The sequence below is a fragment of the Hemitrygon akajei genome, chromosome 7 (assembly GCF_048418815.1).
Source record: "Hemitrygon akajei chromosome 7, sHemAka1.3, whole genome shotgun sequence".
Classification (NCBI taxonomy): Eukaryota; Metazoa; Chordata; class Chondrichthyes; order Myliobatiformes; family Dasyatidae; genus Hemitrygon; species Hemitrygon akajei.
In genome coordinates this window covers 116,713,852-116,726,102 of record NC_133130.1, presented here as the reverse complement: position 1 = coordinate 116,726,102, position 12,251 = coordinate 116,713,852, and the positions used below count along the sequence as shown (strand labels likewise).

General features: G+C 42.1%; 2 protein-coding genes across 7 annotated transcripts in view; one reads left to right on the top strand and one right to left on the bottom strand.

Moving 5' to 3' along the window:
• The window catches only part of ints9 (integrator complex subunit 9), a 67,564-nt gene extending 64,022 nt beyond the window's left edge, over positions 1-3,542 (bottom strand). The window contains exon 1 of one of the 2 annotated variants that reach the window (XM_073051828.1): positions 3,428-3,542. In XM_073051828.1, the coding sequence (XP_072907929.1) occupies positions 3,428-3,436 (9 nt within the window). In that variant the 5' untranslated portion in view covers positions 3,437-3,542. Of the gene's footprint in view, positions 1-1,396; positions 1,416-3,427 lie in introns of those variants that run through there. The other variant, XM_073051829.1, reaches the window with a different exon arrangement.
• A 137-nt stretch (positions 3,543-3,679) lies between these two features.
• Positions 3,680-12,251, top strand: part of hmbox1a (homeobox containing 1a) — a 70,157-nt gene continuing 61,585 nt past the window's right edge. For 4 of the 5 annotated variants that reach the window (XM_073051826.1, XM_073051825.1, XM_073051821.1 and 1 more), the window contains exon 1: positions 3,680-3,884. The gene's annotated coding sequence lies outside the window, so the exon portion shown is untranslated. Of the gene's footprint in view, positions 3,885-11,659; positions 11,806-12,251 lie in introns of all 5 variants that reach the window. The other variant, XM_073051822.1, reaches the window with a different exon arrangement.

The following is a 12,251-nucleotide window of genomic DNA, read 5'->3' as shown; positions in this document are numbered from 1 at the left end:
CTTCATCCCTCCCCCCACTTCTTATCCCCCCCCGACCATCTCATGTTACTTCACTCCTGATGAAGGGTTTCGGCCCGAAACGTTGTCACTACCACCTCCCATAGATGCTGTCTGGCCTGCTGAGTTCTGCCAGCATTTTGTGTTTTTAGCTGTTTTCTTTGTTTTATTTACCACCAGCAAGTAGTTTCTGAGCTTCACCAGCACCACCTGAAACTGGAACTTTTCCTGCATTCAATTCAAAATCATCTCATATATCCCCAGCCAGTGGCTCCATAGGTCATCTCCCAGAGGTGTAAACTGGCCTCCCAACTATCAACCTATTGATATACATAGGAGAAGCTTATTCAGACTATTGTCCCTTCTCAGTGAATGGTTTCTGCTTTACATTCATGCCCTTTCCTGCAACACATTTATATCCAAAAGTCTGTACATCTCCATGAGATCATAGGAGCAGAATTGGACACCTCAGTCCTTTGAGGCTGCCCCACCACTTGATCATGGCTGATTTATTTTCCCTCTCAACCCCGTAACCTTTGACGTCCTGACTAATCAAGAACCTGTCAACCTCTGCTTTAAATACACCCAATGACTTGGCCCCCACAGCCATCTGTAGCAATGAATTCCAGAGATTCCCCACCCTCTGCCTAAAGAAATTCCTCCTCATCTGAACTGCCTAACCAGGGAAAAGCGGGAGGAACTCAGCAGATCAGGCAGCTTCTATGGAAAAGAATAAACAGTCAACGTTTCATCTTTCTAGGTGGGACGTAAGCAAATCTGTTTCACTATGACAATACATGGGGCATTAGTAAACAATCACCATCACCTCATAAAGCTCCAGCAAAGTCTGGGGATCTCACAAGCAGCAACATGACAATGACTATTTTAGATGACGTTGGTTGAGGGACAAAACAAAGAACACAGAACAGGCCCTTTGGCCCATGTTCTAAGATGGTTCCAAACTGAAAGACTCCTAATTATGGCAGAGATAATCCAAAGGGAAACCAGAAAAGATCCCACAATGTCTCAGGTCTACATGGCAACCCAAAATAGCTGTGATGTTCAGCAGCAATTCAGTTCACCCACTTTTACCAGTGCCAGGATGAACTTGGCCTTGACAGAAGTTGCCTTATGCATCGATTGAGAGTTTTTGTACCATCCAAGCCAAGAGTGGAAGTGTTGGGAGGAGCCACATGCCGGTGATTTAGATGTGATCAAAATGTTGGCTCAAAGCTTTGTCTGGTAGCTGGGATAGATCAGCAGCTTGCCTTGCACTGTTTGTGACGCCAACACATCCAGAAGAAGTGTCCAGAGCTGTTAGAACCACTTCCTGCAGTCCCAGTGTCAATTACGCAGAGAGGCCCCAGAACCTGGGATTGTTCACAGTCACAAGTCTCACCTGCCATTGCAAAGTGATCCACTAACCCCACCTCGAGAGGAGAGACATTATCTCAGCAGGGCAAGAAATCCTCCACAGTGATTAAATGTTTAGTCCTGAATGGGACAATTTCAAATTTATGATGATGTGGATGTCCATACAGTAGTTGTATTATACAGAATACCACACACATTTACACATACACGTTGAGATGCATTTTATATTGAGTTGGAGCTTATAACTAAGAAGAGAGAAGTGTTGTGTATTTAATATTTCAATAATATTTAAGTAATAATGTAAATAAATGTTCAATTAGGCATTCGTTGTTTAAATAATTCATTATGGATTACATGTAAAAGTAAGTGAATGGCATACATCAGAACATCACATCATAAGTGCATGCCTCACTGAAAGTAAAAACTAAGTAGACACGTTTATTCCTGGCTCCTTGCTTTTCTTTCAATTAGTTTTTGGAGTTACAAAACGTAACACTTTCTATAATGGGGCAACCACAACTGCACATGTGGCCCAACTAGAATTTTATAAAGCTTCAACGTAACTTCCTGACTTTTGAACTCAATGCCTTGACTATTAAAGGCGAGCATGCCATATAGCATATTAACCACCCTATCAACCTACGTAGCCACTGTCAGGTCTTGGTCTCAACAGTGTACTGTCTCTTTATATTTGACCTTCCAAGGTGCAACACTCCACATTTGGCCAGGTTAAACTCCATCTGCCATTTCTCTACCCATTTCTGTCTGAAGATATACTCTACTTGTAGTAACACAATGACATTTTTGTCTGTAACAAAAAGGAACCTGTATTGTACCAGAGTGCTTTGCTAACAGCGTTTGTGCAACATTATGCCGATGGACCTTGACTATATGACAAACTGCAGAAAGACAAGGGGATTTGGTTACTGGAAGAATGCCAAGCACACTTATTAAGCAGACTAATAGAATGCACCCTGTCCCTGAACCGGCACAGGTAGATAACACTTGTGTAAAAAGTAGTGTCTTAGCCATCTGTTTTTGCTAAGCTATGACCAGCTCTTGTATGGTAATAGTCTTCCCTTACAGCAGGTAAAATAAGTGTGCTTATGATTGATCCACTCTCAGTTGTTTGTTAAGACGTAGTGAAAAGGTGCTCAGCATCTGCCACTGGTCTAAATCCCACTGTATTTTTTTTGCCAATCATCTACGCTATCCACAATCTTTGATTCACCTGCAAACTTACTAACCCACCCACATCTGCATTTTCACCCAGGTCATTTATATACATCACAAGCAGCAGAGGTCCAAGTACAGATCCCTGCAGCACATCACAGACGTCGAGCTAGAATGAGTGCCACTACCCCCTGCCTTCTACGGGCAAGCCAATTCTGAATCCAAGAAGCCAATTCACTATGGATCCCATGCATTGAGTTCACGTCAGCCTCGCTCGCCATGGCCCATGGCCATGGTTCGCCTGTACTGCTCCTTCTGTAACTGTAGTATTAACTCCTACACTGTGATATTGCTTTTCCCTCAGTGTACTGAATGGCATGCAAAGCCAAGCCTCACACTGATCCTCAATACGTGCGACTTTAATAAACCAGTTTGCTCTCACTCCCTAAACAAAGTCAGAGAGTACTGAAAAGAGCTCTCCTGCCCAACAGGTCCATCTAAAATAACCCTATTTGCCCAATCTCTCTAAACTTTCCAAAGCCTTTTAAGTAATGTTAACATTACCTGCCTCAACCACTTCCTCTAGCAGCTCATTCCATCTACGCACCATCCTCTGGATGATAAAATTACCTCTCGGGTTCCTATTAAATCTCTCTCCCCTCTACCTTAAACCTATGCCCTCTAGTTATTGATTCTCAAAAGTGGGGGGGGGGGGGGGAGAGAGAAATGAGTACTCTGTAGACAGAAACCACTGCAGACGCTGGAATCTGAAGCAGCAATGGGGTACAGGGCCAATGTGTGGCCCTAAAGGTTTTATATATCTCTTTTAGCACTCTACAGCCACCTTGAACAGCTATAAACAGAAACAGTTACGGTTCCTCACCAGTTTCATCCTGCTCTCTCACGCACCAAGTTTCCATGAGAAGCGCCAGCGAGCTGAAGTTCAAAAGGAAGTGAACTGCCACCGGCCGGGTTACGCAGGCGCCGGCCGGCGCAAGGTACGACGGGTGTTGTAGTTCTCGCTTGACCAGACTTGCGCGAGTCACGCCGCAGGGCACCCGGGGTCCTCAACTACATGTCCCAGCGGCCCTCGCGAGCGCGCCGGTGTCGCCTTGTGTTTGTGGGGCCCCTTCTGTGGGAGTTTGGTGTTGTTGATCATGGCGGGTGTGGGGCAGACAAAGGCGTTGTTGTTCAGTCTTCAACTGGAGAATGAAACAACTTTTTGATGGTTTTTGTTCAAATGTATGCGTCTAGATGAAGGAATTACTTCTTGCTGAAAAGAATTATCTCATATTTAAATGGATGAGGGTTTTACACTAATCACAGAGGAAGCTGAGAAGGTACGTTTCATTTCTGTATGGAGCTAGAGGTTGTATGTTTATATTTATGGATAGGAAGTAGGTTTCGTATGTCTTATTTGTACTTCCATTTTTCACCTAAATGTTGCAGAACTTTGTGTTCTCTGAGCTACAGGGCTGACGAACCTTAGGGCAAGGTTATTTCTTTTATACTGCACAGACCAGCTTAAAGGACAGGGGATAATTTGTCCAAAGTTCAAAACGTCAAAATAAATAAGGGACACTTTAAACAACTGGTGCCACCATTGAATGAGATTTGACAGTTTATGGTACAAGATTCTCATTGTTGTTATAAAGTTAATAAAGGTTACTTTCTCGAGTACCTCAAATGTTATTTGGGTGAATAAGTTATGCAGGACTTTTGCACAGTATTTCCCAAAAGTGATATGTTTAGTTTCTTTATTGAGGCAAAACACCTGAAGACAATAATTAACAATGAGTCATGATGTCATAATGTATTATCACTCTTTTTCAATGCTGTGGAGGGCAACCCATGGGTATATTTAAAGTGGAGGTTGGCAGCTTCTAAGGTTATGGGGAGACAGCAGGAGAATGGGGTGAAGAGTGATGGGAATGGCAGAGCAGACTCAGTTGTCTGAATGGTCTAATGCTTCTATGTATTATAGTTTATTGTCTTAATATATAGGGATTAACATTACAACACAGTACAGGTCCTTTGAGCCACAACATTCTGCCAACTTTTTAACCTCCTCTAAAATCAATCTAACCCTTCTCCACTACATAGCCCTCCAATTTCATTAACAGGTTCTTAAATGTCCCCAGTGCATCTCCTTCTATCACCACCCCTGGCAGGGTGTTCCACACACCCACCATTCTGTGTGTTTTTAAAAAAAAAATCCCCACTATACTCTCTTCCAATCACCTTCAAATTATGCCCCCAGTATTTGCCATTTTGTGGGGCTAAAGTCTTTAACTATCCATTTGATCTGTGCTTCATCATTTGTACACCTTAATCAAGTATATCGCACTAAGTGACTTTATAACAGTAATTCAGCATCACTGAGTTGTGGGAAGATTACAGTTGGGAGCTTGACGCATATCAAAAGGTTCTTGATTAGTCAGGGCATGAAAGGTTATAGGGAGAAGGCAGGAGAATGAGGTTTAGAGGGAAATGGATAAGCCATGATGAAGTAGCAGAGCAGACTCGATGGACCGAATGGCCTAGACTTGCAGTGTGCAGAGGCAGTTTGAAAGTCCTGTCATCAGGAAGGAGGCTCAGGAGATACAACACCAGGTGCAGGAACAATTATTAACCTACAATCATTAGGCTCCTGAACCAGCCCAACGCTGATCTGATTCCACAACCTGTAGGCTCACTTTCATTGGCTCTACAACTCAAGTTCTCAATATATATTACCATCTTTTTCTTTCTGTGTATTTGCACAATTTGTCGTTTTTTGAACATTGCTTGATTGTCTGTCTTTGCTGTGTGCAGTCTTTAGTTAATTCTGTTCTGTTTGATCGTATCTGCTGTGAATGCTAACAGGAAAATGAATCTCGGGAGGATATGGTGCCATGTATGTACTTTGACAATAAATACTTAGAAATTCGGTGATTTTAGATTTGACTTTCTACAATAGCTGAAAGCAGTTGCTCCGAGTTGGGAAGCAGCTGAACAAATCTTCCTATGAATGGAGTGGCAACGGTAGTCATGTGGTATTTTGAAATAACTGCATTTGCATGAATAAGAAAAAATAACTCTGCCGACTTCTGTTTCTTTGGGGGGGGGAGGGGAAATAGTCTTTAGTAAGCTCCTTTAGAGATGTTATTTTTCAGCAGCTTCTGTTAATAATCCTGAGCCTATGGCTAAGACAAAGAACTCTGTGTAGAGTAGGAAAGTAGAAAGTTTCTGTACCATCATAAAATTACACAGCTATGTAGCACTGAAATGAGTCTTTCTGTCCATGCCTCAGGTCCCACACTACTAGTTTATTACCCGATAGCCATTACGCTCTTGAACTGGTGTGGATAACTTCACTCACCACACTCTGAACTGATTCTACAACCTCTAGACTCACTTTCAAGGACTCTTTACAATTCACATTCTCAGTATTTTTTTATTGGCACAGTTTGTCTTCGTTGGTGATTTGTCAGTCTTTGTTAATGTAGAGTTTTTAGTACATTCTATTATTTCCTTATTTTCCTGTAATGCCTGCAAGACAATGAATTTTGGTGATATGTGGTGATACTAAACTTTGAATTTGACATTAAACTGCGAGTGAGTGAGGCCTCTGTCAGGATCGACCCTGGGTGTTGCGTCCTGGCTGTCTGGATACACAAACCTGGGCAGTACGATATGGAGAGCAAGCTGTTGCCCTTGTAGCACACTCACCTCTCCACACAGCTGATGAACTCGAACATCAGAGATCGATACAGTTTGGTACCAGTAGTGGCGCAAGAGTTGCCAGTCAGCATTGAACTCAACTGTCTGAGGGACTCCAGCTCCAGACTTTTCCCTCAGAGTTTACTCCCAAAGAACTTCCCCATGAATGGATACAGCAGCAAGACAGCGGAGGTTTGAGATCAGAGTTTTCCTTCTAGATGAGCTGCCAATTCGCGCCTGATTTTCAATATTTTTACCATTGACCAGAATCTCAACTAGACTAGCTTCACAAGCATGTCAGAGGCTGGGTAATCTGCAGCAATGTCTTGCCTCTTGGCACACCAAAGGCTTTCCATTATCTCTGAGCCACAAAGCAGGTGTCCTTTGGGATACTGTCTACCCGCTTGGCTTGAATGCTGCTCCAATAGTGCACAAGATGGATACTGTCTGGGGGGAAATGTGCTGGCTTTAGAGAACGTCCAGAGTAGATTCGCAAAAATTATCCTAGGAATGAAAGGATCAACACAAGAAAAGTGGTAGATGGCTCTGGGCCTATGCTCAATGGAGTTCAAAGGGATTGGCGGGGGGGGTGTCATTGAAACCTAGGCATAGTGAGTGTGGAGAGGATGTTTCCTATTGTGGGGGAGTCTAGGATCATAGGGCACAGCCTCAGCATAGAACTGAGATGAGGAATTTTTTTTTGCCAGAGGCTGGTGAATCTGGAATTCATTGCCACAGAAGGCTGTGGAGGCCAAGTCATTAGATATATTTAATGCAGAGGGTGATAGGTTCTTCATTAGTAAGGGTGTCAAAGGTTACAGGGAGAAGGCAGGGAAATGGGAGGAAAATTAAATTAACTATGATCAAATGCCATAGCAGCCTTGATGGGCCAAATGGCCTAATTCTGCTCATATGTCAACATGAGTTCCCAACCTAGGGAAAAGGTTGAGAATCCTTGGTCCAAGATCAACCAGCTTGATTGGTACCCCATCCACTACATGAGACACAGGCTTACACTAGCTCAATGTATGCCATCTACAAAGTGTGCTGTATTTACTTGCCTAGGCGACTCCAATTGCATCTCCAAAACCACAGCTTCTACCAATAAGAAACGCAAAGGCTTCAGTGCATAGGAACTCTACAAGCTGCATGTACTCTAATGTGTACATACATCATCCTGGGATCAGAATATACTGCCATTCCTTCATCATTGCTAGATCGATTCCCTCTATAGAACTTTCTCAGAAGTTTACAGTGCTTTAAGGAAATAATGTGGACCATAAATGCTGGGTTGCCAGCAATGCCCAGATATCCCAAAAATAGTGATTTGGGTGTTGGGGAGAAACCGAGCATAACTAATAAATCTATGACCCAAACATCTATCTATTTATATGAAGTAATCTATTTGTCTTTTAATTGCTTCTCCACTTTTTCCTCAGTGCTCCATAGACTCTATTTCTGTTAAATACCTGCTGCCCATATTTTCTTGCACTGATCAATATTTCTCATTTGATAGTATTAAATTACGTCTGCTACTAGCAAAGTAAATGTAATCTTTCTGCAAATCCTGCATTCTCTTTATTTCAATCAAGTGTACAGCTGACAGCTGTTCCTACACCCTTGCCATATAGTGTACACGTTTCCCCTTCATAATACATACAATGCTTCTGCATACACAACTCCCTAACCCTGATAAGTAGTCCTATAATCTTGCCAGGCTTTCCTTGTATTGCAGTTTTTATGAGTTTGTCATGATGGTTCTACCTGCTCTTTGTGTTGTTCAAAGCACTTCAGAGCCTGACAATTTTAACAGTCCTCTTTTCTTGTAAATGTGGAAACCTATTTTAACATCCAAAGGTACCACATATGACAAATAATCTATCTACCTTTTAAAAGATGTTGAAGAGAGGAGTATTGGCTTGGAGAACTTCCTCCTGCTTTTAAATAAATGTCATAACGTCTCTAAATTCCACCTCAAAATATCAACAGAACTGAAGTGTCATCTGAAGTGCAGCACTTACAAAAGCATGCTCGGGGGGAGGGGGCAGGGATCTGTCGTCTTATGGTGCTATTTCAAAGTTCAAAATACATTTATTATCAAACTATGTATACTGAGATTCGTCTATATACAGGCAGCCACAAAACAAAGAAACTCAATAGAATGGATTTTTAAAGAAAAACAAATTTCAAACTTTTAGCCTCTGATATTTTTCTGTTAATTTTACATGTTGAATTCTGGGTTTAACCTTTTAAATGACCCGTCTAATGTAGATTGTGATTTAAAAGATCTTGTCAGCCAGGGTAAGATATCCTATCTCTGGCCTTTGTGATCTTTAGCAGGTTGCTTACTACAATGAAAGAAGTGAAATATATACTCAGTATCATTTTTAGGTACATCTGATTGTCAAGGCAAATATCTAATCAGCCAATTCTGTGACAACAACTCCATGGATAAAGACATGCGGACATGCCTGATAAGTTCAGTTGTTGTTCAGACCCAACATCCGAATGAGAAGCAACACGCACAAAATGCTGAAGAACTCTTCCTCCAGCATTTTGTGTGCATTCCTTGGATTTCCAGCAGCTGCAATATTTCACTTGTTTGTGATCAGAATGAGGATGTGACTTTGATCTTGGAATGGTTGTTGGTGCTAGACGGGGTGGTTTGAGTATCTCAGAAACTGCTGACCTGGGATTTTCATGCACAGTGCCCTCTAGACTTTACAGAGACTGATCACAAGACAAAGGAGTAGAAGTAGGCCATTCGGCCCATCAAATCTGCTCTGCCACACCTCCATGAGCTAAGCTATTCTCCCGTCTAGTTCCAATTTCTGGCTTTTTTCCCATATCCTTTGATACCCTGACTAATCAGATACCTGTCAGTCTCCTCCTTAAAAATCTTCAATGATTGAGCCTCCACAGCTGTATGTGGCAATGAATTCCATAAATCCACAACCCTCTGGCTAAAAAAATTTCTCCTCATCTCTGTTTTAAATGGGTACCCTCTAATTCTAAGACTGTGACCTCTTGTCCTGGATTCACCCACCAAGGGAAACAGCCTTTCCACATCTACTCTGTCCAACCCTTTCAACATTTGAAATATTTCTATGAGATCCCCTCTATACTCTAATGAATACAATTCAAGAGCCGACAAACGCTCCTCATGTTAGTCCCTGCATTCCAGGAATCATCCTCGTGAATCTTCTCTGAACTCTCTCCATCAGCACATCCTTTCTAAGATAAGGGGCCGAAAACTGCACACAGTATTCCAAATGGGGTCTCACCAGTGCCCCATAGAGCCTCATCAACACCTCCTTACTCTTATACACTATTCCTCGTGAAAAACAAATCAGCGTCCATTCAGTGGCAGCTTTGTGAGTGAAAATGCCTTGTTAATGAGCGAGGTCAGAGGAGAACGGCCAGACTGCTTCAAGCTGACAGGAAGGTGACAGTAACTCAAATAACCACGCATTACAACAGTGGGGTGTGGAAGAACGTCTCTGAACACACAACACGTCAAACCTTGAAGTGGATGGGCTACAGCAGTGGAAGACCAACTGGGTTCCACTCCTGCACCTAATAACGTGGCCGTGATTCAGCCTTTGTTTAATCTTTTCACCACAGACTGTTTATCCAGGGATGAAAATGACTTAAATTTCTTCAAAATCAAACTACATTGATTATCTCACTTTATATGCTACCTACAAGCTTGAGATTTGTGTCCTTACAGGCAGCCACAAAACAAAGAAAGCCAATAGAACCTATATTTTTTTTAAAAAGACCATTGAATACACAATGTGCTAGTGATTCCACAGCCACTAAACAGTCATCACTGCGGTCTCAGTTCAGCACAGAGATGAGTAAACCTTGCGGAGCCTGAACGGATCCTGACCCGGATCTGGGCCGTACCTTCCAAATATCCGGACCCGACTTGCACTACCTTACTTTCCCTTTTCTATTTTCTAATTATGATTCATAATTTAAATTCTTATTATATTTACTTTGATTTGTACTCCAGGGAGCACAAAGCGCAGAATCAAATATCACTGTGATTGTACGCTCTAGTATCAATTGTTTGGTGACAATAAAGTAAATATACTGGCCCGACCCTTCCTCCAGCCTTGACACCCCGGCCCAACACTTGTATTGTCAAAACCTCAGGTCGTTCCTTGCTCTTGGTGCTGGGCCCTGACTCTTCGATACGCTCTCGGGCCTTGGCCCCATCACCTTATTGCTACAGGTTTACTGTAAGGTTAGCTGTTTCTCACCAGCTTGCTTTCACCTCCTACATTTATTCTATGGTCATTGCAGAAGGTAATTAAGAATCTGCCTGGAGTCAAGTGGGTAGCTTTTTAAATAATTATATAAATTAGCTTGGAAAGGTCTCAGCAGTGGTATCCATCTGTTTAATTTCAAATGTTTGTGATCACTTTAAGTATGTCAGCTGCCGTAAGAACATTGAAATTTGTTACTCTAGATTGGTCATCCTGATTTCTGATCATCATTCAATAATTTAATAACTATACAGTCAAATGTTATTTCATGTTGTACCTGCAATTTACACCAAATTGGATATTTGAGTATGTATCATAGTTTATTCTCACACGGGTGTGCTCCTTTCTTATAAACCACCTACACTGCATTTCCTTTCTGGTTAAATTGAAGGGATTTCTCAGTAATTATCAGAATTGGGTTTACTATAGAGTCATAGGAAAATACTCCAGACGCAGGCCCATCGGTCCATTTAGTTTGTGCCAAGCTATTAAACTGCCTACTGTTGTCGACCTGCACCCAAGCCATAGCCCCCTTCATACCCCTATCATCCATGTACTTATCCAAACTTCACTTCAACATTGAGATTGAGCTTGCATGCACCATTTGTGCTGGCAGCTCATTCCACACTCTCACCACCCTCTGAGTGAAAAAGGTCCCCCTTAAAGTTTTCACCTTTCACCCTTAACCCATGAGCTCTAACTGTAGTTCCGCCCAACCTCAGTGGAAAAAGCCTGCTTACATTTATCCAGTTTATACCTCTCATAATTTTGCATACCTGTATCAAATTTCCTCTCAGTCTTCTGTGTTTCAAGGAATAAAGTCCTAACCCAATCAATCTATCCTTCTAACTCAGGTCCTCTGGTCCTGGCAACATCCTTGTAAATTTTCTCTGCACTCTTTCAACCTTTTTTACCTCTTTCCTGCAGGTAAATGACCAAAACTGCACATAATACTCCAAATTAGGCCTCACCAACGTCTTCTTCAACTTCAGCATAACATCCCATCTCCTGTTTCAATACCTTGATTTATACTGCCTTTAAAAAATATTCATCCCCCTTGGAAGTTTTCATGTTTTATTGTTTTAACAATGTTGAATCACAGTGGATTTAATTGGGCTTTTTTTGACTCTGCTCAACAGCGTGTATATGTACACAAAAAGAGTAAAAATCGTGAGGTAGTGTTCACGGACCATTCAGAAACGTGAAGAAGATGGTGGAGTATATATCTTCAGGTTCCTGTACCCCTTTCTGCTGGTAGCAATGAGAAGAGGGCTTTTCTTGGATGGTGAGCATTCTTAATAGTGGATGCTGCCTTTTTGTGGCATTGTCTGTCGAAAGTGCCCTCGATGTTGTGGAGGCTAGTGTCTATGGTGGAGCTGGCTGACTCTACAACCCTCTGTTTTCTGTGATACACCAGTTTTTAAAAGGAGAAATGCTGAATTTCTTTAGCCTCCTGAGGAAGTAGAGACACAGGTGAGTTTTCTTGGTTGGACCAGGACTGGCTGTCAATGATGTTCACCTCAAGAATCTTCAGGTTGTCTGCCTTCTTGACCTCAGCAGCTAAATAATCCACGAAACATGGATTTAGTTTTAAACACGAGATTCTGCGGAAGCAGGAAATCCAGAGCAACACACACACAGTGCTGGAGAATCTTGGGGAAAGCCTGCCTTAGATTGGGTGGTGTGTAATAACCCAGATTTTATTAGTCAGCTTAACGTAAAGGAACCACT